The sequence below is a fragment of the Dermacentor silvarum genome, chromosome 6, assembly GCF_013339745.2.
Source record: "Dermacentor silvarum isolate Dsil-2018 chromosome 6, BIME_Dsil_1.4, whole genome shotgun sequence".
NCBI lineage: Eukaryota > Metazoa > Arthropoda > Arachnida > Ixodida > Ixodidae > Dermacentor > Dermacentor silvarum.
In genome coordinates, this window is record NC_051159.1 from 70713147 (window position 1) to 70738630 (window position 25484).

At 50.8% G+C, this 25484-nt stretch overlaps 1 protein-coding gene across 1 annotated transcript in view; it reads left to right on the forward strand.

The window, feature by feature from the left end:
* The first annotated feature begins 6342 nt into the window (after nucleotides 1-6342).
* LOC119456709 (uncharacterized) overlaps nucleotides 6343-25484 on the forward strand; it is a 47218-nt gene continuing 28076 nt past the window's right edge. Inside the window, exons 1-5 of the mRNA XM_049669036.1 lie at nucleotides 6343-6557; nucleotides 10020-10176; nucleotides 14301-14407; nucleotides 17568-17712; nucleotides 19061-19128. Coding sequence (XP_049524993.1) covers nucleotides 6343-6557; nucleotides 10020-10176; nucleotides 14301-14407; nucleotides 17568-17712; nucleotides 19061-19128 — 692 coding nt within the window. The remainder of the gene's footprint in view (nucleotides 6558-10019; nucleotides 10177-14300; nucleotides 14408-17567; nucleotides 17713-19060; nucleotides 19129-25484) is intronic.

Consider the following 25484-nt stretch of genomic DNA (forward strand, 5'->3'; position numbering starts at 1 on the left):
TCCCGACGCGCGCTCTCTTTCTCGTCCTGTAGCTAAGGGCGCTGCATTGCACAAGGGCGTTCGTTTCCCGACGCGCGCTCTCTTTCTCGTCTGTAGCTAAGGGCGCTGCAGTGCACAAGGGCGTTCGTTCCCGACGCGCGCTCTCTTTCTCGTCTGTAGCTAAGGGCGCTGCATTGCACAAGGGCGTTCGTTCCCGACGCGCGCTCTCTTTCTCGTCTGTAGCTAAGGGCGCTGCATTGCACAAGGGCGTTCGTTCCCGACGCGCGCTCTCTTTCTCGTCTGTAGCTAAGGGGCGCTGCATGTGCACAAGGGCGTTCGTTCCCGACGCGCGCTCTCTTTCTCGTCTGTAGCTAAGGGGCGCTGCATTGCACAAGGGCGTTCGTTCCCGACGCGCGCTCTCTTTCTCGTCTGTAGCTAAGGGCGCTGCATTGCACAAGGGCGTTCGTTCCCGACGCGCGCTCTCTTTCTCGTCTGTAGCTAAGGGCGCTGCATTGCACAAGGGCGTTCGTTCCCGACGCGCGCTCTCTTTCTCGTCTGTAGCTAAGGGCGCTGCATTGCACAAGGGCGTTCGTTCCCGACGCGCGCTCTCTTTCTCGTCTGTAGCTAGGGCGCTGCAGGTGCACAAGGGCGTTCGTTCCCGACGCGCGCTCTCTTTCTCGTCTGTAGCTAAGGGCGCTGCAGTGCACAAGGGCGTTCGTTCCCGACGCGCGCTCTCTTTCTCGTCTGTAGCTAAGGGCGCTGCATTGCACAAGGGCGTTCGTTCCCGACGCGCGCTCTCTTTCTCGTCTGTAGCTAAGGGCGCTGCAGTGCACAAGGGCGTTCGTTCCCGACGCGCGCTCTCTTTCTCGTCTGTAGCTAAGGGCGCTGCATTGCACAAGGGCGTTCGTTCCCGACGCGCGCTCTCTTTCTCGTCTGTAGCTAAGGGCGCTGCATTGCACAAGGGCTTTCGTTCCCGACGCGCGCTCTCTTTCTCGTCTGTAGCTAGGGGCGCTGCATTGCACAAGGGCTTTCGTTCCCGACGCGCGCTCTCTTTCTCGTCTGTAGCTAAGGGCGCTGCATTGCACAAGGGCGTTCGTTCCCGACGCGCGCTCTCTTTCTCGTCTGTAGCTAGGGCGCTGCGGTGCACAAGGGCGTTCGTTCCCGACGCGCGCTCTCTTTCTCGTCTGTAGCTAAGGGCGCTGCATTGCACAAGGGCGTTCGTTCCCGACGCGCGCTCTCTTTCTCGTCTGTAGCTAAGGGCGCTGCATTGCACAAGGGCGTTCGTTCCCGACGCGCGCTCTCTTTCTCGTCTGTAGCTAGGGGCGCTGCGGTGCACAAGGGCGTTCGTTCCCGACGCGCGCTCTCTTTCTCGTCTGTAGCTAAGGGCGCTGCATTGCACAAGGGCGTTCGTTCCCGACGCGCGCTCTCTTTCTCGTCTGTAGCTAGGGGCGCTGCGGTGCACAAGGGCGTTCGTTCCCGACGCGCGCTCTCTTTCTCGTCTGTAGCTAAGGGCGCTGCATTGCACAAGGGCGTTCGTTCCCGACGCGCGCTCTCTTTCTCGTCTGTAGCTAAGGGCGCTGCATTGCACAAGGGCGTTCGTTCCCGACGCGCGCTCTCTTTCTCGTCTGTAGCTAGGGCGCTGCAGTTGCACAAGGGCGTTCGTTCCCGACGCGCGCTCTCTTTCTCGTCTGTAGCTAGGGGCGCTGCGTTGCACAAGGGCGTTCGTTCCCGACGCGCGCTCTCTTTCTCGTCTGTAGCTAAGGGCGCTGCATTGCACAAGGGCGTTCGTTCCCGACGCGCGCTCTCTTTCTCGTCTGTAGCTAAGGGCGCTGCATTGCACAAGGGCGTTCGTTCCCGACGCGCGCTCTCTTTCTCGTCTGTAGCTAAGGGCGCTGCATTGCACAAGGGCGTTCGTTCCCGACGCGCGCTCTCTTTCTCGTCTGTAGCTAAGGGCGCTGCATTGCACAAGGGCGTTCGTTCCCGACGCGCGCTCTCTTTCTCGTCTGTAGCTAAGGGCGCTGCATTGCACAAGGGCGTTCGTTCCCGACGCGCGCTCTCTTTCTCGTCTGTAGCTAAGGGCGCTGCATTGCACAAGGGCGTTCGTTCCCGACGCGCGCTCTCTTTCTCGTCTGTAGCTAAGGGGCGCTGCGGTGCACAAGGGCGTTCGTTCCCGACGCGCGCTCTCTTTCTCGTCTGTAGCTAAGGGCGCTGCATTGCACAAGGGCGTTCGTTCCCGACGCGCGCTCTCTTTCTCGTCTGTAGCTAAGGGCGCTGCATTGCACAAGGGCGTTCGTTCCCGACGCGCGCTCTCTTTCTCGTCTGTAGCTAAGGGCGCTGCATTGCACAAGGGCGTTCGTTCCCGACGCGCGCTCTCTTTCTCGTCTGTAGCTAGAGGCGCTGCATTGCACAAGGGCGTTCGTTCCCGACGCGCGCTCTCTTTCTCGTCTGTAGCTAGGGGCGCTGCGGTGCACAAGGGCGTTCGTTCCCGACGCGCGCTCTCTTTCTCGTCTGTAGCTAAGGGCGCTGCATTGCACAAGGGCGTTCGTTCCCGACGCGCGCTCTCTTTCTCGTCTGTAGCTAAGGGCGCTGCATTGCACAAGGGCGTTCGTTCCCGACGCGCGCTCTCTTTCTCGTCTGTAGCTAGGGGCGCTGCGGTGCACAAGGGCGTTCGTTCCCGACGCGCGCTCTCTTTCTCGTCTGTAGCTAAGGGCGCTGCATTGCACAAGGGCGTTCGTTCCCGACGCGCGCTCTCTTTCTCGTCTGTAGCTAAGGGCGCTGCATTGCACAAGGGCGTTCGTTCCCGACGCGCGCTCTCTTTCTCGTCTGTAGCTAAGGGCGCTGCAGTGCACAAGGGCGTTCGTTCCCGACGCGCGCTCTCTTTCTCGTCTGTAGCTAAGGGCGCTGCATTGCACAAGGGCGTTCGTTCCCGACGCGCGCTCTCTTTCTCGTCTGTAGCTAAGGGCGCTGCAGTGCACAAGGGCGTTCGTTCCCGACGCGCGCTCTCTTTCTCGTCTGTAGCTAAGGGCGCTGCAGTGCACAAGGGCGTTCGTTCCCGACGCGCGCTCTCTTTCTCGTCTGTAGCTAGGGGCGCTGCATTGCACAAGGGCGTTCGTTCCCGACGCGCGCTCTCTTTCTCGTCTGTAGCTAAGGGCGCTGCATTGCACAAGGGCGTTCGTTCCCGACGCGCGCTCTCTTTCTCGTCTGTAGCTAGGGGCGCTGCGGTGCACAAGGGCGTTCGTTTCCCGACGCGCGCTCTCTTCTCGTCTGTAGCTAGGGGCGCTGCGGTGCACAAGGGCGTCGTTCCCCGACGCGCGCTCTCTTTCTCGTCTGTAGCTAAGGGCGCTGCATTGCACAAGGGCGTTCGTTCCCGACGCGCGCTCTCTTTCTCGTCTGTAGCTAGGGGGCGCTGCGGTGCACAAGGGCGTTCGTTCCCGACGCGCGCTCTCTTTCTCGTCTGTAGCTAAGGGGCGCTGCATTGCACAAGGCGTTCGTTCCCGACGCGCGCTCTCTTTCTCGTCTGTAGCTAAGGGCGCTGCATTGCACAAGGGCGTTCGTTCCCGACGCGCGCTCTCTTTCTCGTCTGTAGCTAAGGGCGCTGCATTGCACAAGGGCGTTCGTTCCCGACGCGCGCTCTCTTTCTCGTCTGTAGCTAGGGGCGCTGCGGTGCACAAGGGCGTTCGTTCCCGACGCGCGCTCTCTTTCTCGTCTGTAGCTAGGGGCGCTGCGGTGCACAAGGGCGTAGGGTGCCTCGATGCCCAGCGCCGCCGTCCAGGGTGGAGACAACCCCGCTGGCGCCGCCATATTGTGTCACACGAGCTGAGACTAGCTACGCTTGCGTTCATAAAGTGTTACTCGCGGCGCGCTTCCAAGTGCTTTGCCATGATGAGGATTTTTTTATCGGTGTCCCATTTTCATATCTTTATAACCAATAGCCGTTAACTCGTCGAAGGTCGAAGACGTAAATGTATGGCGCCGGGAACATGCCCCAAGTTGCCTAATTCAATCACATTTAATATGCCGTGTGTATGTTTAAAATACGCACTATTTTTTTTGCGCTTCGATGCTTGGTATATAAGGTTTGCGACCCCCTGTGTGTGGAAGTGTTTCTTTTTCGCTGTTGTATTTTGGTTTACACGTCACGCCTCCTTTACCGTAGCCAGCCACTCGCGCACGGCGGTTAGTTTCCCTTGCGTTGCGCGTGCTCTTCGCGTTCGTTGCAATTATTTGACGATATCTACGCGCAATTTTTGCGTTTTTTTGCCCACAAAACTGTGTGCTGACAGGATTAAGCTGGTGTAAAAATAACTGCGATGTGAAAATAAGGTTCAGTTAGTGCTGTAGAGAAAAATGTAACGTAACTTGTCTGTGTCAATCTTGCGTAGTTCACACAAGAAATCAAACGATGCACAAAATACATTTCCTTTAATGTCTAGTACAATCAATCATGAAAGAGATATGTACATGAAAAATTATATGTACTGTGTGGCGCCTGAAGGTTATGTTGAAAGACGAGATAAAAAAAAATTAATTCGCAAGGTAGGCTCGACACACAATTCGGGATAGAGAGAGTTTTTTTTTTATTTATTCATTACATGGGGGGGGGGGGTTCAAGTGAGTACATCAACCTTATTACACACAATATAAATCGAAAACAAGAATGCTAACAAGGAAACGCAACCGCGGGTAATATTAATCAAGATATCCAGCCAGAATACATACATCAGCTACCATCGAATACGTCGCATCAGCCAAACACATCGATAGCGAGTACAGAACATTTCATAAATAACCATTAGAACACTGATAACTACATTGAAAAAATAAACAACACTGTATACATATCACGTACAAAAACCGTAAATGAAACTAAGACAGTCAAATACAGATTAGCAATGTTTTTCACTTCGAAAATATAGTCCATGATGATGTAGGGCTGTGACTTTAACAGACGCGCGCTCGCAAACCATACGCTACTCAGACAGCATCGGTGCAGTGCTTACTTAGTTCGTGAGCGAACGTAGGTACGTGAGCGAGGATCAGAGAATACTTTCTTATTTAAATGAAAAACACGGTGCGGTAGTCTAAACATTCTTGACACTTACCTCGCAAATGCAGGAGTTATCCGTTGCCTTCCAGTGATCGCGCTTTACTTGGGCTTCCCATCTCTTCCGTCGCTCTGGGTCCCGGGGGAAGCGAAAACAACGCAGTCCTTTACGCGTCGATCCGGTGCACTTGGGAACACAACAGCCCGTCATGTCGACACGATGCACTTGATAGCTTGTCAGTCATGCGGCTGAACACTGTCTAGCAAGTAGAAGCGTCCGCGAAGCATCCGCGCGCACTGTGCCTCGAACTCAGCACCGGCACCAAGCAATCGCAACGGCTCGCTGTGACACAATATGGCGTCGCAGCGAGAAAGCGGCGGCGCGGGGGCGGTCAAAGGTTGGCACCACCCTGAACGGCGGCGCTGGCATCGAGGCACCCTACAAGGGCGTTCGTTCCCGACGCGCGCTCTCTTTCTCGTCTGTAGCTAGGGGCGCTGCGGTGCACAAGGGCGTTCGTTCCCGACGCGCGCTCTCTTTCTCGTCTGTAGCTAAGGGCGCTGCATTGCACAAGGGCGTTCGTTCCCGACGCGCGCTCTCTTTCTCGTCTGTAGCTAAGGGCGCTGCATTGCACAAGGGCGTTCGTTCCCGACGCGCGCTCTCTTTCTCGTCTGTAGCTAAGGGCGCTGCATTGCACAAGGGCGTTCGTTCCCGACGCGCGCTCTCTTTCTCGTCTGTAGCTAAGGGCGCTGCATTGCACAAGGGCTTTCGTTCCCGACGCGCGCTCTCTTTCTCGTCTGTAGCTAGGGGCGCTGCGGTGCACAAGGGCGTTCGTTCCCGACGCGCGCTCTCGTTCTCGTCCGTAGCTAGGGCGCTGCATTGCACAAGGGCGTTCGTTCCCGACGCGCGCTCTCTTTCTCTCTCGCTCCCGACGCGCGCTCTCTTTATCTCTCGTCCATAGCTGTGGTTTAGCCAAATGATCGCCCGGAGCTTCGCCCCACTCATCATCATTCACCCCGTGGATATGCTGTGATTTTTTTTCATTAGGCATTTCCGAATTGAAGAAAACGTGCTAATATAGCAGTGGTTTCAGACTGAAGACATTGGAAACCTGCAAGACAGAGGAAATGGCAAAAGTTCATGCTCTCTACAGGCAGACATCTTAACGCTCCCATGGCCTCTTCTGCAATAGTGTACAAACAAGCTTTCCAATCTTTAGTGCTGAGCGCCGCATCCGTTGGGCGCTGGAAGGCACACACGGCGTGTTATTTCAAAGTGGGAGCTCAGTTTACCCGCTTTGCTTCTGCGCACAGGACAACGCATGAGCGGCGAATCGCTCATCTGCACTGTGAGCGTGGCACGACAGGACAGGATCTGGATTCCACGGGACGGTCTCTGCAACTTCTTGTTCTACGACTCGCTCTACCGCCCCCAAGGCGACACTCTGATGAAGTCGCCCGGCCCCCAGCTACTCAAGTTTTTGAATGCCGCCACCATTTCCAGAGAAACGGACCACGGCTGCTCCGTGGACATTGAGTGAGTGCCCTGATAGACCTGCTTCCGATTGTACAGGACGCGGAATCATATTGGATTGGCGGCAATACTTGGGTTTAACATCGACAGCTTTTAAAACGTCATATGCCCAGCGTTCGTCGGCGCTTTTCAAGCTGAAGTAGAGACGCGGCGCGACATAGGCGGCATGGCGAACATAGATGTCCATCTGTCCTACGTTCATCCTCATATTTCTTAAGGTGTATCGACATGACATTTTGCTACTTTTCATTTTTTTGCATAAAGGAAAGGTCATGGACCTTGAAAAACCAGGAAATATGCTGGCAAGCCCCAAGGTTCCCTAAATAAGTTACCCTATTAGCTTTTATACCAATCAGTTTCGATTTAGTTTGTCAGGAGGTGCATGTGTCCTGACGTCACGAGAAAGAAGATGTTCACGTGGGAGCAGGACACTGGGATGTTTCGGCGCGCGCTCGTGCTTGCTTTGGCTGTTTGCTACGCTGATGCACGCCACCTACAGCTATTAGCACTAATTTGAGATGGTATGTCTACTGCTTACTGACTAGCTTGGGTTTCATTCTGCTGAAGATTCCATTCAACCAGCTTTTGAGGACGCTCACGACACCATACGCAAGCATGAGAACATGTGTTTTTATGAGGAGATTTCTTATCAGCCCATAAAAAGTTATTACTACTGCCTTAGTGTACACGTATGCTACTCTCTTAGATGCTCGCCCATACGCTGCAGCAGTTTATAATAAGTAACTTTGCGTTTAGATGTCCACTGAAATAAAGTGGGTTATAGTGGCCGGTTACTTATTTAATCAGGACAATTAAATAACAAAATTTCAGTTGCTGAAAAAGAAAGTTAGAGATACTGCCAGGTTTTGAACTGCGCTAAGCACCCCTCTTTTTGTAGCACCTTTGCATAATATAACTGAAATGTGCTGTGGCTAGATGTGCTACGCAGCGGTTTATTGGTGTGACCTAATAAATTCACCCTTATAATTTTGTTGAGAAAATGAGTGAGTTTATTTGAAGAACAGCGCCGTTCAAGAAAAGAAGGCCACGCAAGATTAGGATTAGGGATATCAATAGCCAGTCCCCCAAACGCCTACGAGTTGGAAACAGATGTGGTTGCCAATGCCGTCATCGCAAAATGCATGCGCCAAATAGATTCCACACGTCCAGGACCAGACACCATGTGCGTGACATTACACCATGGCCGAAAACCCCTTCCAAATGACGCAGACATTTAACTAGGCGTTTTTGTGCAGAGAAAAGCAATCTACGAAGAAATTGCGGAGTGAGTTGGAACTGCAATGTCCGAAAACTCCACTTTCCTAAAAACAATCTTCACCTTCAAATTCTCTTATATCTGTGCGGTTGGAGCAACTGATGCGGTTAACGAAAGCGACGCTGTAAAAGGATGTACTCAAGCTCTTAACAACTCTTAGGGGTCTGCACTGCTTCTGCCAACATCTTTCACTAAAACCGCCACATGAGACTACCAACTAGCTCAATTCAACTTACATCTAAACTTAAGATCTACGACAAAACTTAGTAAACGCCCTTGACTATATAGCGTGTAATTCCTTCCGTACGCCCAAGAGTTTTCTATTTCTTTGCTTATCTGGGCTTCGATTCATACACCTCCGTTATATTCGGACGCATCTCCAGCATGGCACGTCGGCGTCTGGCTCTGCTTACCGCCGGCCTTGTAGGAATACTACGCTGTCTTCCCTCTTGCGTTTGATACTGAATATGCGACCGCAACACAATAAAGGGAAGAAAAAGATGGAACTTTGCTTAACAGCCTCACTGTAAAATCAGGCACCTGGCCCTCCTGAGAAACTGTATTCTTGTGTCTAATAGTGTACCGGAAAGTACGTACAACACTCACGTGCCTCCATAGCAAATGTTCCCGCGACATTGCCAGGTGCGTCAGAGGTACTTAGTGATTTCGGGAAAAAGCGGTGCACATTTATTTGACAGCTATTCCATCGTCTCAGCTTTGTATATGCTGTGGCAATGAGTAAACATTTCACGGAAGCAATTAAAGATTCCAGGAGGGGGCGGACGGTCTCGCTCCCACAGCAGTCAACGTAATCTTTTTGCCCTGGCTCTAGTCCTAAAAAGGATGACATGATTCTCCGCAGAGCGTTTGAACCTTTGCGAGGCCAGTGCCGTAGTCGTCCAGGCGAATTGCGAAAAAAAAGAGAAGTCGCAGTATCGCCCTAAAGGCGAAGCATCGATTGCGCGAGCAAATTAGTGGACAGGCATACAAAATAAGAATAGTATTTTTATCCGCCGTATAAACAAGTAAACGTAGACATGCTAACTAAATTAGCAAGCATGGTGTCAGGCGCGCACATGCAAACATCACCACGTCTCACTCGATCGACCGCGGAAACTCGCTGTCAAAACGCTGGTGTGAGGAAGCGCGGCTGCAGCAGCGAGCGAATTGACCTTCGTGGTGCCTCTCGCATCAACGCGGACTAGGCCGCGAAAACACAGCGCACGGTGGACTTTATCCCCGTCGCAGATGGCTTTCAAGATAAAGCGGCCGGGGCCGGCGCGCGCAGTCGCCCCGAGTAGAAGGCGTCCCCCTTCCTACCCTGCCCCGGAGCCTTGCGGCCCGAGCCAGCGCGCGCGGCCGCATGGGCCTCCCGAAGTATGCTGCGACGGTAATCGACTTCAGGGCAAGACTGTTTAGAAATTACAGCGACGTTCACATCGTGAACTCTGGTTACGCGCAAGCCTATGGACGCCGCGAACATGAACCGTCGCGTCGAAGCACCAACGGAAAGGTTGCGAACGAGGTCGTGGAGGCTACATTGATCTCCACGGTGCGCCGCCTCGTGGTGGTGGCGCTTGTGTAACGTATACAGGCAACAGCTTCACTTTACACCCACTTTCACAGGGTGCAATGGAGGTGGATTTTTTAAAGATATTTGTTCGGTGCATAGCTTGAGCTAAATTTGGCTGGGACTCACGCTGTACCTCCAAATATGCCGACAGTTACCTAGTCGCCTTGATGGTGTCACTCATACTCGTTGTGTCTGGACAATAATAATCTGTGGCACATGTAATGAGACTTGCAAATACCTATACAAAACACACAAGAAATTGACTGCATTCAGCGCGGCAGGCAAAGTGATATGGACGGCGTGTTCTATTTTAGTATCGTTACGCACACAAGCGCTCTCCTTTGTGTAGCTCACTGAACTAAAATCAAGGGGAAATATATCATTCCCTGCGCGATGCACAATTGTAAACTTTACCATGATGGCCGTTAAAATTGAAGCTTAAGTTCGCGGATGTCAAAGAATCCATTTAGAAAATGCCCCGAAGTGCAAAATGGCCTTCTTTCATTCCATGACGAAAGTCTCGTGGGCTTTTTGCAATATGACGAGCTGGATTCACTGACGTCTTGAAATGTCGGCGCGCTTACTGCATTTCGATCACATATTTGCTTCGGCGCAGCAACGTTCGAGCCTTCAGCGATCACCTTCTCGAGAAGACGGGGAAGAAGAGAATTAAGGAAATGGCGAAACAGAAGGTCATCGACTACGGCTTCCTAACGTTGGATCATTCCAGGTCGTCCGTACCAAGCATCGAAGAAGCTCTGAGTGCCCTCAAGGTATTTGCCAGCAGGGACTCCTGCTTCTAGTAGTACGGTTTATTATTTGACGTATTCTTCAGGTACCACTTAAACGCCCGTAACGCCAAAAAGTTACTTACATGCAACCGTGACAGAAGGAGCGTAGCTCTAGAAGAAATAAACAGGACAGGAAAATAAAAAAAGGGGCGACAACTATAAACTGTTTGTTTCTTCCGGTTCTCTTGTTATTTTCTTGGTTGTTCCAAATATGAAGAAGAGTCTGTGGCGAGTATCTAAGAAATGTGATTAGTTAGGATGGTTGGTGGCATTCCGTGGTGATTTGGTACAACACAAATGCAAGACAGCAGGACACGTATAGATGCTATAAAGACAAACGTTGTCTATCCGTGTGCTGTGTCTTTCATTTTCGTTGTGACGAAAGACTTTGACGAGATGCTAGAGACTGGAAATTATAGACTAATTCGCAAGTATAGGCCTTGTAGGTTTCAGCAGGAGTGCAAGTAGAATGCAAGCATCACCGGGGCAGCGTTTTTGCACAAACGTTGAAGGAAACATTCTGCTGATTCCCGAAGGTGTTCCACGTTTTAGCCACATGTCATCTATCTGACTGGAGCACTGACCTTAAAAAACAGGATGGTGCCTGTAGACTCAAGTTTACTGATGTCACACTTAATCAAGAACACGAGAGATCTGTGGTACCTCAAAATTTCGAAGCATGTTGTTTGAAATAAAAGAAGCTGTTTGCGCTTTTTAAGCACCAGATGTAAGCGACAAAGGAGAATCTGGAACGCCGGAAATGAACGAAGACTAACGTTAATCATTTAGAGTGCGAAATGCCATATGAGATGGAAATTCCTAAATGAAGGTCCTTCTCTCAATAAAACGTCCCTCAAGAAAAGTCACTCTAAGGGTGGGCTGTCTGACATGTGCTGAATTTATGCGTCTTGGTTGTGGCTTGTGTTGTTACACTACGCATATCATCTTCATTGAAAGTAAAGAAAGCTGTGTTTGGTCTCTGACCAGTGTCGTGACTCCTGCAGCCGCGACTAGATTACTGCGGTCCAACTACCATGGCGTTACCAGTAACACATATATTACTTGTAAAGCAGATCTCTGAAATTTTGGCCTTTTCCGTCGATGCAAAACAATGACCATGTTCGGATAAGGCAACAAATATTCGAGTCCGAGTCATGACCTCATAAGAAAGTTTGTGCGCCTTACAGTTTAATACAGGTAGAGGTAGAAAGACGTTGGCGCTTATCGCGTGTATGCATTATAGCGTCCCGCTAGACGACGAAAAATTCAACACCAGTTGTGTGACATTCTCGGTCCGAATGCGTTTGCTTGTGTCATCTAGATGCTTAAAACAGAGTATACAGCATGAGTTCTCTTATAATTAGCTATATTAGATGCGAAGCAGCTTATGGCGGGGGCTTTGTCCGTCGCTCCGTCCCCCGTCGTCCCACACCCCCAGAGCGCATGCGCGACCCCTCCCCCTCTCTCTCCTCGCCTACGCTCCCCCCTTTCTCTCCTCTAGGAATCCGGAGCAGCGCGCATGACAGGTGGTGCGACAGCTGCATACTCCGCTTGGGGCGCCACGGTAGTTCCGCGGTATGAAAATGACGGAGCGCGCGCCCCTTATTCTCTCTCCTGTCCAGCGCCGCGATGAGCGCTCGGGCCGCTGCCGCGAAACCATCTCCCGCTCAAGCTAACCATCTCCCCGCTGCTTCGCATCCACACATGGTTCCCTTTAGAGGGAGATGGAGTAATTTTTTTTTATTTTGATGATGTCTCTGTAATAAGGGACTGTATTTTTTCTATCTGATACGAGCGTCCGTGTGAAAGTGTTGTGTGAAAGTGTCCGTGTGAGTGTCCGTGTGAGTGTCCGTGTGAAAGACTCAGTGTTGACACAGTGCGCAGCACCCGCTTTTACAGGATTCAGAGATTTGAAAAGGCGGGGTATCCCGACTACATTGTAAATGGGTGCTGTGAGAAGGTGGCACGATGGATTAAGGCATCTGGTATAGGCATTAAACCAAGCTAAACAAAGGCGAAATCAGCTCGCCCCACTGCGATACATTTACAACCTTGCACATAACTTAAAGCATGTCGCATCCCGATATTGATTGAACGTCGTTTTCACAGCTCCCAATAGGCTGGGAATCATTTGCGCGCATATGAAGCACCTGATACAAGGCTAATCCAAAAAGAAAGTGTTCCGTCATACACAGGGACCCGTTCATTCCATTTGCGACAAATATCATTTACCAGATCTCTCTGTCCTGAGGGAATACCTATATTTAACAGACTGGAAGGTGTGCAAATGGCAGAATATGAGAGCACCAGATGAAGTTCGAAAATAATGATCAATATATTCAAACCAAGTAGCACACTGCACGAAGCATCAGTGCAAGCCACTGTTCAATAACACGGCGATCTTAGGCAGACACGGTGACATCAGCAAACGAATAATCCAAGATACTTATCACATGAGCAAAAACAGTAGGAAGTGCATCAGCCAGCCCTCAATCTCCTTAAGCAATAAGGAAATCGAATTCTTCAAAAACACAAACAAGCGTTAAACAAACTGCGTCGTTTTTCGTGTTTTCTCTTTCGGTTGTTATCTTGGTTTCTGTAGCGCTTGTATACTCACGGTTCGCATTTACGTCGTGTGCAATAAATATTCATTTGAGAGTCAGCGTTGTGCGTGTGTCCTTCCCTGTCGTCTATGTTGGTTCTTGCGCTGCGCAAGTCAATTCTAAGATGAACCAAGGCTAACTCACTCGTCTGTCACTTTTGATTTAAAGTAGGTGGGGCCTTCTGCCATAACATGTTTTGAAGGATTACGTTGGCAATGAAGCAGCCATAAGTGCTGTATTTGCTTTTTTTAGTATTTATCAGGAACCGAAAATAGGAAGGAATAGCATTGAACGGTTGTTTAAGAGATAATAGGGCACGAGTAAATGGGAAGTGGAATTCTTTGTGGTAAAAGAAATCTTATGTGAAGCATTACAATTTTCGCATGCGCTTGGCTGGAGATCGTTATCCCGATGAAAGTAATGAGACACTATAAACAACGCACAAGGGAACACAAGGTCGCAACACGAGTTTCCATGACACTGAAATCCTTTTTTTCCATCACTTGTCAGTCGTTTTAGTTGCCTGTCAGAAGGGCCGGTGCCTACAACACAGATCGCTACGATCCCCTGCCCTACCTGCATTAGAGTACAGGAAGACGAGTCCTTGAGGAGCGTATCGTTCCGCTTACTTATGATCACTGATTGAGTGATTAAATGTTTTATCTGACTAGATGGCTCTTTGGCGTAATGCGAAGAATGGCAAAGTGGATAAAGTGCATCAGTAGTATAGTAGATAGGCGCACTGCAAGGAGCAGAATCTACAACCGTTGTAATATCTCTGAAAACTTGGCGAAAGCGAGGAGGTCTCTAGGAGTTGCGAGTGGTGCCTGTAGGCCACCCACCGGTCAGAACCATCCCTCGTAGCTCAGTATTTCTTCCTGTTTGTTGTCAGCATCGGCTTGTGTACCGGTCATTCCCACAACAGTCGTTTCACGGTAATTAGTATGGGTTGTTTGCAGTCGCGGCAGCTGTGGCTGCAGTTTGGGGCACCACGTATGTCTTTGTCAGCGTAATCACCTGTCTGAGTAACTCCAAAGCGTAGACGATCTAGAGGAAGAAACAGAAAAGGAAACACGTAGTGTGAAGTTTTGATTTTGTTCGTTATTCGGTGTTGTGAGCACACATTCTAACAAAACAATATTGCATGAAGTATTTATGAAAAAACTGCCAATAAATTTACCAAAGGACATCACTCGTATCTCGGTTGCGCGCGAACAGATTACTAAGGTGACTCCGTAATCTGCAGTATGAACCCGCCGTGGTTGCTTAGTGGCTATGATGTTGGGCTGCTGAGCACGCGGTCGCGGGATCGAATCCCGGCCATGGCGGCCGCATTTAGATGGGGGCGAAATGCGAAAGCACCCGCGTACTTAGATTTAGGGGCACGTTAAAGAACCTCAGGTGGTCCAAATTTCCGCAGTCCCCACTACGGCGTGCTCATAATCAAATCGTTGTTTTGGCACGCAAAACCCCATAATTTAATTTTTAATTTTTAATCTGCAGGATGTGACGGAAATAATCAAGAAGGTGACTGGCAAGACAGGCGTCACGGTTCTGGGCATCTACAGCAAGCTGAAGACCAGTTGCCAGACAATTTCCGATATAATCGGGTGAGACAAGCGTGTCATTTTTAATCAGTTATATGGAGTCAGCGCGAAACTGCTGGTGGTTTCATAAGGACTCAAAAGAATCACTTGCTCGTAACAGTTGCATTAAAAAAATTATTCATTGGATTTCACGAGCCAAAACCATAATATGACTACTAGGCACGCTGCAATTATGGACTCGTGATAAATTTGACAAGCTGGAGGTCTTCAACGTGCACATTAATCCAAGTACACGAGTGTTTTCTTGCATTTCGACGCGATCAAAAGGCGGCCGCCGCGGCCGGGATTGAACGTGCGACCGCGAACATGGCAACGTAACGCCCCCAACACTAAGCAATCATGGTTGTTTGATCCATTTGTTGTTGCCCTATGAAGCGAAAAATCCGTCGTCCATTGTTATCATCCGATGGTACCAAAGCCCACGTGACCAAGGGATGACGTCACGTTCCCGGCGCTGGACCTGCTGCGGCTCGCACGGCGAAATCCCACGGTGAACAGCCACGGCGTCCCTGCGACGCCGTGGCCCACACCCAAAGAATTGACCTGACACACTCCCAAAATTGGATTAAGGTACAATAAAGTGCAATAAGGTGGATTAAAATGGAATGAAGTGGATTAGAGTGGATTAAGGTGGTTAACGGGGATTAAGGTGGAATAAAGTATAGTAAAGTGGATTGAGGCGGATTGCAGTGGATTAACGTTGGTACAAATTAGAGCAAGGTGGATTAAAGTAGAGCTTTTATGTAAGGTGATAAGTTAGAGAAGTCATTACGCTTTCGCATTCAAATCACGTAAGGATACTTAAGTGACTGGGAACTTTTTTTTTCCAGCGCATTGTTTCGGTGGCTGCGGCACTTGGCTGCTGAGCGCGAGCTCGCGCATTCGATAGTTTGATGCGGCAGCCACGCTCCTATGCAAAGTAGTGCAGGAAAAGTTTTAAATGCATGAATTGGCGTGTGCGTTAATCATTTTCGGGCATGTGAACCCTGTAATGCCTAAGCAGAGTTGCACACAAAGAAAAATTATAACAACTTGCCCGCCTTTCTGTCTGGCCACAAAGAGCAGACTTTCGTAAAAGACATCGAAATGTTATCTCAGTGCAAACCTAATTGTTATGCAATGGGGATGTTTGCCTAGCAGCGATCGATCTGGCGTTTGAACGGTAGACCGAAACAAGTCAAAGGGAGCTATGGCGAAGCGGGCGAGCAAGCGTTGCTTGTCTTCTTCTTCCTTCACCAGCACCGTGGTTCAGTGCCTTCAGTACAATCCCTCCCCACCAAAAGAAGAGCCATCCTGGCGACCTAGGGGCCAGAGAAGACAGGGGGGTCGTGGCACTGCTTTACGCGCGAGACGTGGACAATTTCCTGGCCGCGACGACGCTGGTCGGAAGACGCGTCCATCGGCTCGATGAGGTAGTTGACTGCGGATGTTTGTTGCAGTACCCGATAGGGACCGTGGTACTTGGAATGCAGCTTGGAGGAAAGGCCCGGTGGAGTAGACGGCACCCACAACCAGACCAGCGAGCCGGGAGTAAAGGATGTAGCTGTAGTGGACGCGTCGTGGCGATGCTTTTGGCGCCACTGGTCCTGGGATGTGAACGAGCGAGCGAGCTGGCGATATTCTTCCGCGTATGCAGCCGCTCGGGAAACAGTCGTCGACTGCGAAGCATCCGGCCGGTATAGGGTAGAATTGTTTCCATTGTGCATGGAGGTTGGTGTCCGTAAAGAAGAAAGAAAGATGAAAATCCAGTAGTGCTTTGCGTTGCAGTATTGTATGCGTATGTTACGAAAGGCAGAATCCGATCCCAATTCGAGTGGTCAGATGAAACATACATGGCCAACACGTCGCCAAGGGTGCGATTAAAACGCTCTGTCATGCCATTAGTTTGGGGATGGTATGCAGTGGTAGTGCGGTGAATGATGCGACACTCATTTAGCAACGCTGTAATGACGTCAGAGAGGAAAACGCGACCGCGGTCGCTCAGTAACTCTCGAGGTGCTCCATGCCGTAATACCAGGTTCTGAAGAATGAAACTAGCAACGTCTTTTGCTGTGGCAGATGAGAGGGCTGAAGTTTCAGCGTACCGCGTAAGGTGGTCGATAGCAACCCAGCGGTTGCAGCTGGGAGTGCTGGGAAGCGGACCGTATAGGTCAACGCCGAAGCGGTCGAACGCTCGGGCGGGGTATGGTAAAGGCTGCAAGGGGCCGGCGGCATCTTTAAGAGGCGTCTTGCGTCTTGGGGCAGGGGACATGAGCGGACATAATGGCGAACGAAACTGTACGTACCACGCCAGAAGTGCCGAAGCTAGAGGCGAGAGTGAGGGTACATTCACACTTGCGACTAGACGACGTCCCGCGACCGTTTTGCCTTCAAAGAGATGGGCAGAAAGAGGAGCGACAAATCACTACGACATCCGCCTCGCAGGCCAAGGCGATCAAGTTGGGGAAGAGCAGCCAGCTAAAAATGAGCCAAGTACTCACGTATGCCCCAATGACCGAATGTCATGCAGCCCAACGGCCCAACACCTTATTTGGGGCTTTCCGGCATACACAGTGGTACGAGCCAAACATGTCTATGATGAATTACTGCGGCAGCTGAATCTGATGAGTGACTCACAACCGACGGCCCATGCCCGACTCCTTCCTGGCGTTCGCGAGGGAGAGCGTCCTTGTACACAGACTCTATACCTGTGACTAACGCCCCGTTCCGGTGGCTCAGTTTATTCCCTTTCCGTAAACCCCGTTTTAAAAACAGGCTAAGAAGCCATCCCTATCTGAATAAACTTATATTCATCCATCTTGCAATGCTGCCTGGAAATTCTTTTCAAGTGGATGCGTCTTGCGAACTCACAGGCTACAATTCGTAAATTGCAATATGTGTCGTACAGTATTAAACTACAAAGTTATTTAGTCAATTTCTGCAATGAGTCAATATGTGCTTGGATTTCTCATGCTACTAATGCCTGCCGCTTCGAATGACCCAGCTCAATGATAAGAATTATGCTACCTGCCATTGGCGGTTTTTAAAAATTCCGTAAATCTTAATTTAAAACACCCGTAGATTGAATAAACTGGTGCACGTAAACACAGTAGCGTGACAGTTTCAATGTGTGCTTGCACAGTTCAGTTGGTGATATCGTGTGGCAATGTTCACTTCTGTGCAGGCAAGAGTTCAAACCGTCGGCAATAGTAATCTTGGGCCACATCTCCTACCCCGATCGGCACGCGCACGGGTGCCACATCCTGCCGCCAAATCTGTATGGCGTTCCGCGAGATATGCTGCAAAAGATAGGCTACGGCCACTTATTCGTGAGTATCACTTCACTTGCACTTTTGTTCTAATCCTTGTGGAGAGTTGAATTTCTTAGTGCAGTGGATACAGGAGCCTACATTTACAATTTATGCCTTCCAGTGTGTGTAGAACACCGAATCTTCCCTTGGGTGGTATCCCAAGGGGAGGGGGGAGGGCGTGGGTTAAAACGGAGAGCCGGTTTGCATACGTGATAAATTGTTAGATCCGCACTTCTGGAATACCGAAGCGATCTTTGCTCCGAGTAAACGTTCATTAGGAAAGAAAAAAAATATTGAAAACTGGCTGCAACAAGCATCTCGAGTTTTCTGCTGCAGCTTTTCTTACGTCGCAGCAAGTGGCAGTAAATGAGGGAGGCTACGCTATATTCATGGAGTGGAATTATGGGCGGACTTCACCATCTTTGCCAGTGTAGTCCACCCGAAGACAGTGCAATCTTACACAGCGTCTCAAAGCACCAGCTGTCCAGAGACAAGAATGCGAGGAACTTGCACGTGAGGCGCATGTCACACGTTTCAAAGGGCAACAATGTCACGAGATAAGCCTGTATACCATCGCGGCCAAGTGATTAGAGCATTGGGCAGCTGTCTGAGCACGAGGTCGCGGGATCGAATACCGGCCACGGCGGCCGCATTTCGATGGGGGCGAAATGCGAAAATACCCGTGTACTTAGATTTATGTGCACGTTAAAGAACCTCAGGTGGTCCAAGTTTCCGGAGTCAAACACTACGGCGTGCCTCATAATCAGATCGTGGTTTTGGCCGGTAAAACCCCATTATTTATTTTTTAATTAATTCATTGGGCAGCTGTGTGAGCACACATAGGTTCGATACCGAGATCGGTCAGGCATTTCTTTGTAAAATTGTAGGCAAACCTGACCAACTTCGGAGGTATCTAACATAAATCTCGAGATATGTTGATCGTACACGCGTGCGTCACATTGTGACCATAATCATGAACGATGAGCAACACGAGAACAAGGTGAAAGCCGGCGCCAAAGTTTCGACAAGTGGGCTTGTATTTTTCGAGGCGACATATACTGGAGCATCGGTGACTGATTCTGTCATAGCCATTTGCTTTGGGTCAGGAAGCCCTTGAACATGACTTTTCATAAGCTGATTTCAGCAAATATATATGTAGTTCCTTAGACGTTAAACATTATTGCCCTCAATCTTCGTATTTTGATGTTTCGCCGACTATGACCATCCTTGTAGACAGTGTAACGAAGAAGTGCCGGTTAGCCAAGTGCATCTCCAGCGTATGAAATATATGACGAAGAAGTAGTGCCGGTCAATCAGGCACATCACCAGCGCTTTTACGCACGGGGCTTGTCCTGAATGCTCGCAGGGTTCTGACCGCCGCACCGAGTTGTACCTCTCAATCCTGTCAATAAACACCTTGACATTTGGTGGAAGGTACGGGGTACGAATTGAATCCATCAACGCTGAAACTTCAAAACCGAACCCTTCAACCATCTCGGCCCATGCCGGACGATCCCGCCCAGCCTTCTCAAAGCATGCCTGACGATCCAGCCCAACAAGCTGCCGCCGCTAGGGAGCCTATACATACAAGCGCCGTTTTAAAACAGCGCTTGCATGTAGGCTCCCTAGCCGCCACGGTACCACCTCCTGTCATCTGTCCTGGCGTGCAGCGTCAGTGGGATCCGGCGATTTTTGCGGGTACCGGTGATCACGACGTCGAGGACTGGCTCGCCTCGTACGACAGAGTCAGCGCGCACAACCACTGGGACGATACGGCCAAGCTCAACAACGTAGTTTTCTACTTGAGCCAAGTTGCGCCAATGTGGTATCGTAACCACGAATCCGACATCCTGACATGGTCAGCGTTCAAGACCAACTTCACGGAAGTCTTTGGCCGTCCTGCTGTCCGTAACCTTCAGGCCGAACAACGCCTTCGCGGACGCGCCCAGCAACCAGGTGATAATTTCACCAGCTACATCGAAGACGTCGTTAATCTGTGCAACAGAGTCGACGCAACGGTGACGCAAGCCGATAAGATCCGGCATATCCTCGAGGAATTGAGGACGACGCCTTCCAGATGTTGGTCGCCCGGAACCCGACCACAGTGTCTGTTCTCATTGCGCTCTGTCAGAGTTACGACGAACTTCTAAGGCAGCGAGTTGTCACACGACATTCGCCCTCAGAATTCGCCTCTGTCTCAGGTCTGACGCTAGCTGTCGACGAGTCACCTCTACTGCACCAGATAAAGGAGTTGGTACGAGAATAAGTTGCTCGGCAGCTTTCCTTGGTGCCCTCTGCGAACGCGCAACCATACTCCCCATTGACACCGGGATTACAGACTGTCATCAAGGAGCAAGTCGCTAAGTACCTGCCAGCTACTATTCAACCGCCTTCAGTCGCGGCACCCTTGACATACGCTGACGTCGCTGCAAGGCCGCCCTTCGCTCCACGTCCACCTCTCCAAGCAGTTGCGTGATCGCCCCCGATTCCCTTCTCGCCGCCTGCAGCACAGCTACCACGCCAGCCAAATCCTTGGCGCACAGCCGACAACCACCCAATTTGCTACCATTGTGGTATTCCGGGACACGTTGCCCGCTTTTGTCGATGCCGTATGCAGCCTACTTATGAACCGCCGACCCACGAGCACTTACGCCCCTCGACAGTATATACAATCCCCCGTGCCGCCAGATGAAACCTGTGTTCTCAACACTACTCGTCATTCGCCATTCCGACGCCGCCGTTCCATCTCACCGATGAGTCGCCGGCCAAGCCTAAGTGTCGCAGTTCCTGTGGCGAGAACTGCGTCCCCTTCGATTTACCCAAGGCCTCGAAATCACCCCCGCAACGTCATTGAGGTATACATCGAAGGGATTCCAACATTCGCACTGGTCGATACGGGTGCAGCAATCTCGGTGTTACGCGCAAGACTTTGCCGACGGATAGGAAAAGTAACGACGTTGCTTTCCGGACTGTATTTGAGTACTGCGAGCGCACAGCCTGTCGAACCTTTGGGAGCCTGCACTTCGCGTGTTGTCATCGCGGAATCACTTCATGTCATTGAGTTCGTTGTCCTGCCGTCCCGCTCCCACGATGTCATTCTAGGCTGGGATTTCCTTTTGTCTAACAATGTAATCATTGACTGTGCCAGCGCTGAGGTGGAGTTGTGTTTTCCTTCCGCTGCAGCGATGGCCTAGATCCTGTGACGTCTACAAAAATGCTTGTGGCCGAAGTTACTGATATCCCTCCTCAGTCAGCCGCCGTCGTCTCTGTATCTTGCGCATCCGCAAGTGACGCAACCGTCTTATTCACGCCATGTGACTTGTTTGCCCGTCGCCGTTCCCTTCCGCTGCCCTTTGCCGTCATCGCCCTCAGTGCTGGCCGTGGTGTGCTTGCAATGTGCTTTTCTGTCGATTACTTTGCATCGCGGAGAGTGCCTCGGTTACGCTCAAACTGTGGATTCTTCAATGCTCTTCGATGCTCCCGACGTCCGCACATTCGACATCCCTCGCCGCGCTCGACAATTCGACTCGACCGCCGTTGGAGTGCTTCCATCCGTCAATCTCCGGTGATTTGACAACCACACAACGCGCGCAACTTGTCAGCCTGCTGCGCAAATTTACCAAGGTAAATACACCTGGTAGCGAAGCTTCCATAGAAGCCCATACGTTCAAAGATTCATCGGCGGTTCAAGGGGCTTAGTGCCATCTGTGTGAGGAGGGAACACTTCCGATGGAAGAAAAAATATTGTGACACCATATCCGTTAAAAACAGAAGTGACGTTACTTTGTTCTCAACAGCGCGAAATTTGTTTTCGGGGGCCTGTCATTAGAGCTGTATATCAAATGCCCTGCCATTCGACGTGATGGGCGTTTCGAGCTTTCAGCGCGGAAACCGATGCAGGGAAAGTTCAGCCATACGGGTGTCGAAACCGCACCCTTGCGCAGAACATAGTACTTTGTTTGGAAGCAGACGAACGCTTTGGGCGTAGAGTGCTCGTCCTTTCGTCGGACACCAAGCCCGTCGGCCAGCGCTGTCCCACGAAAACAACTAAAGTGAACAATTATCTGGTGGTCGCAACTCACTACGTTTGACTAAACAGGTTATGAAACAATGAAACTACATGCGTCACCAAATTCTAACAGACGTTGGCAGGCAAAACAACACAGCATGTGAGGGGGGCGTATTGTAACAGGTGAACTTTACGAGTGCCACTTTCTGGCCACTTCAAGAGCTGCATTGCTTGCAAGTGATAGCGGCGTCAACGCCCGCCGCTATCGGTGGGCGCTCTTACGGTGGGCGCTGAAAAAAGGTATTTATTGATAATGATCAAGTAAAATAGAGTTGTTGTTTTCTCACCATGCGTATATAAAATTGATTAGGAATTTTATTTTCGTTGAATAAATCTAACTGTGTATCGCTTTAATTAAAAAACGATTTTTTTTCTTTCGCAATGTTTGTTCCCTCCAAACATAGTCGCGCTTCAATCGCTGCTCCCATAACCACCCTTGCTGATGTCGGTGACAATTCGTTCTGAACCGTCTTTCGCCCGAAGCTTTGCGACCATTTGGATCGACCTTGAATTTACCGCCTCTTTCGACCGCCTTCAACATTCTCTCGGCCGCACCATCACAGTGCCGTACAGCATCGACACCGGTTCGCACGCCCCACTCCGGCAGCGTCCCTACCGTGTCTGAGCTTCTGAACACCGTGTCATCGACGAACACGTGAGCGATATGCTTCGGCGTGGCGTGATTCAGCCGTTCCATAGCCCTTGGGCATCGCCTATTGTCCTCGTAAAACAGAAAGATGGTTCTATTCCCTTCTGCGTTGATTACAGACGTCTTAACAAAATTACACGCAAAGACGTATATTCCCTACCGCGCATACACGATGCTCTTGACTGTTTGCAAGGTGTCGAGTTCTTTTCCTCTTTGGATTTGCGGTCTGGATATTGGCAAGTCCCCATGGCCGATGCTGACAGCCCCAAAACCGCCTTCGTTACACCGGACGGATTATAGGAATTTGTCATGCCATTCGGCCTATGTAATGCGCCCGCTACTTTCCAGCGTATGGTGGACAGTATCTTGCGCGGTCTCAAAAGGCACACGTGTTTGTGCTACCTAGATGATGTCGTTGTCTTCTCACCTGATTTCTCGACTCACCTCCAACGACTAAGAGAGGTATTAAGCTGTCTGACTAAGGCTGGCCTGCAACTTAACATCGAAAAATGCTTCTTTGCTGCTCGTAAGCTTACCATCTTAGGCCACGTCGTATCCAAACAAGGCGTGCTTCAGGATCCTGCAAAACTCCGTGAAGTTACGGAGTTCCCCAAACACACTAATCTGAAGACACTGCGCAGTTTCGTCAGCCTCTGCTCCTATTTTCGCCGCTTTGTGAGGAACTTCGCCATGATCATCGCCCCTTTGACTCAACTGCTGGCTGGAGACAACCCCCTATCCACCTGGTCGAAAGCATGGGATGACGCGTTCACGAGCCATTCGCTATCTGCTCACCTCTCCTCCTATTCTGCGACATTTTGACCCCGCTGCCCCAACTGAAGTCCATACAGATGCTAGTGGAGTCGGCCTTCGGGCGGTTCTTGCCCAACGCAAAAGTGGTCTTGAGGAATACGTCGTTGCTTATGCTAGCCGCACGCTCACAAAGTCAGATCTAAACTACTCTGTTACAGAAAAGGAGTGTTTAGCTATACTCTGGGTCCTTACGAAATTTCGACCTTATTTATACAGCCGCCAATTTGATGGAGTAACGGACCACCATGCGCTGTGCTGGCTCTCCCGATTGAAAGACCCCTCTGGCCGCCTCGCACGCTGGGCACTCCGTTTGCAAGAGTACGACATCCGGGTTGTGTACCGCTCTGGACGCATGCACACCGATGCCGATGCTCTCTCCCGCTCGCCAATATCACCTTACCCTGACCCTGACAGTCTTTGTCCACTCAACTTTGTCCTCTCAGCACTTGCCATCGATGACATGCGCTCTGAGCAAAGCAAAGACCCGTAGATTTCTTCGCTTTTGGAGTTTCTCGCTGATCCTACCACTGTTACGGCGTCTAGGACTGTGCGGCGGCAGGCGCATCACTTTGTTATTCGCGACCAACTCCTCTACCGTCGCCATTATCTCCCCGAGGGTCGGCAATGGCTCCTAGTAATACCGCGTCATCTTCTGGCTGATTTATGCGCATCGTTTCACACTGATCCCCAATATGCACACGGTGGCGTGTTAAAGACATACACCCGCCTTAGGCTCCGGTATTACCATGGCCTAGCATGAACAAGTTCGTTTGCAAGTACGTCCACTGCTGCCTCGACTGCCAGCGCCGAAAGTCGGTCCGTACTTCCACTGCCGCACCCTTGCAGCCGCTTCCTTGTCCATCCTGTCCTTTTGATCGGGTTGGAATCGACGTTTACGGCCCGCTTCCTTGTACTGGTGCTGGCAACCGCTGAATTATCGTTGCAGTGGATCATCTCACACGCTATGCAGAAACCGCTGCACTTCCATCTGCAACTGCCCAAGATGTTGCATCCTTCATACTGCGGCATTTCGTTCTTCGTCACGGAGCCCCTCGGGAACTTCTCAGTGATCGAGGCCGCGCATTTCTATCTGAAGTCGTGACGTCGCTTCTGAAGGAGTGTCACATCATCCACAGGACCACTAGCGCATACCATCCGCAGACGAACGGGCTTACGGGGCGTTTCAACCGTACTCTTGGCGACGTGCTAGCCATGTACGTCGCGTCCGACCATTCCAACTGGGACGCTGTGCATGCTTCCGTTCGTCACGTTCGCCTATTATACTGCCACTCAAGCTACCACTGGTATTTCTCCGTTTTTCTTACTGTGCGGCCGTGAACCTTCCTGCACCATCGATACCATGCTGATTGATTACCAGCCTGATTGATCGGAATGTGTTTCTGTATCTCAAGCTGCGCAGCATGCTGAAGAATGCAGACAACTCGCCCGTTGTCTTACAACCGGAGATCAGACACAACAGGAGCTTCGTCGTGGTGGTTCTGTTCCCCAAAGCTTCCCTTCCGATTCATTGGTTCGGCTGTGGGTTCCACATTTAGCTCCCGGCCTTTCTTCTAAAGCTGCTCCCAAGATATCATAGACCTTACCGTGTAATTGCACAAACTTCGCCCGTGAATTATGTCGTCGAGCCTGTGTCGCCGTCTTCTGATCAGCGCCGACGCGGTAGCGAAACTGCTCACCTATAGATCGGCTCAAGCCCTTCTACGATCCCTCTAGGTTACCGTATGCTTAGATCACCAGGATGGCGTCTTTTTCTCTGGGGACAAATGTAACGAAGAAGAAGTGCCGGTTAGCCAGGTGCATCTCCGGCGTATGAAATACGACGAAGAAGACGTACCGGTCAGTCAGGCGCATCACCAGCGCTTTTATGTACGGGGCTTGTCCTGACTGCTCGCAGGGTTCGGACTGCAGCACCGAGTTCGACCTCGATTTACTGTCAAGTAACACATTGACAACAGTTCTTTTCTATCCCGGTTCCCTGCTCCATCTGAAGGCTGGAGCTCACTGTCTCAAGATCTCTCGGCTGTTTTATCAGCTATTATTTGGTCCGTGGCTACCTTTCTTGTTTTTCAGAAGAAACAAACAGCGCACACCGGGAAGAAGACAAGAAAAGACGAAGACAAGCGTCTTTTCTTGTGTTTGCCTCGGTGTGCACTGTGACTTCTAGAAGCATAACGCGAACCTGCCAAGTTTCAATCCAAGATTCTTCTCCCACAGTGGCAGCTGTTCTTTTTTTAATCT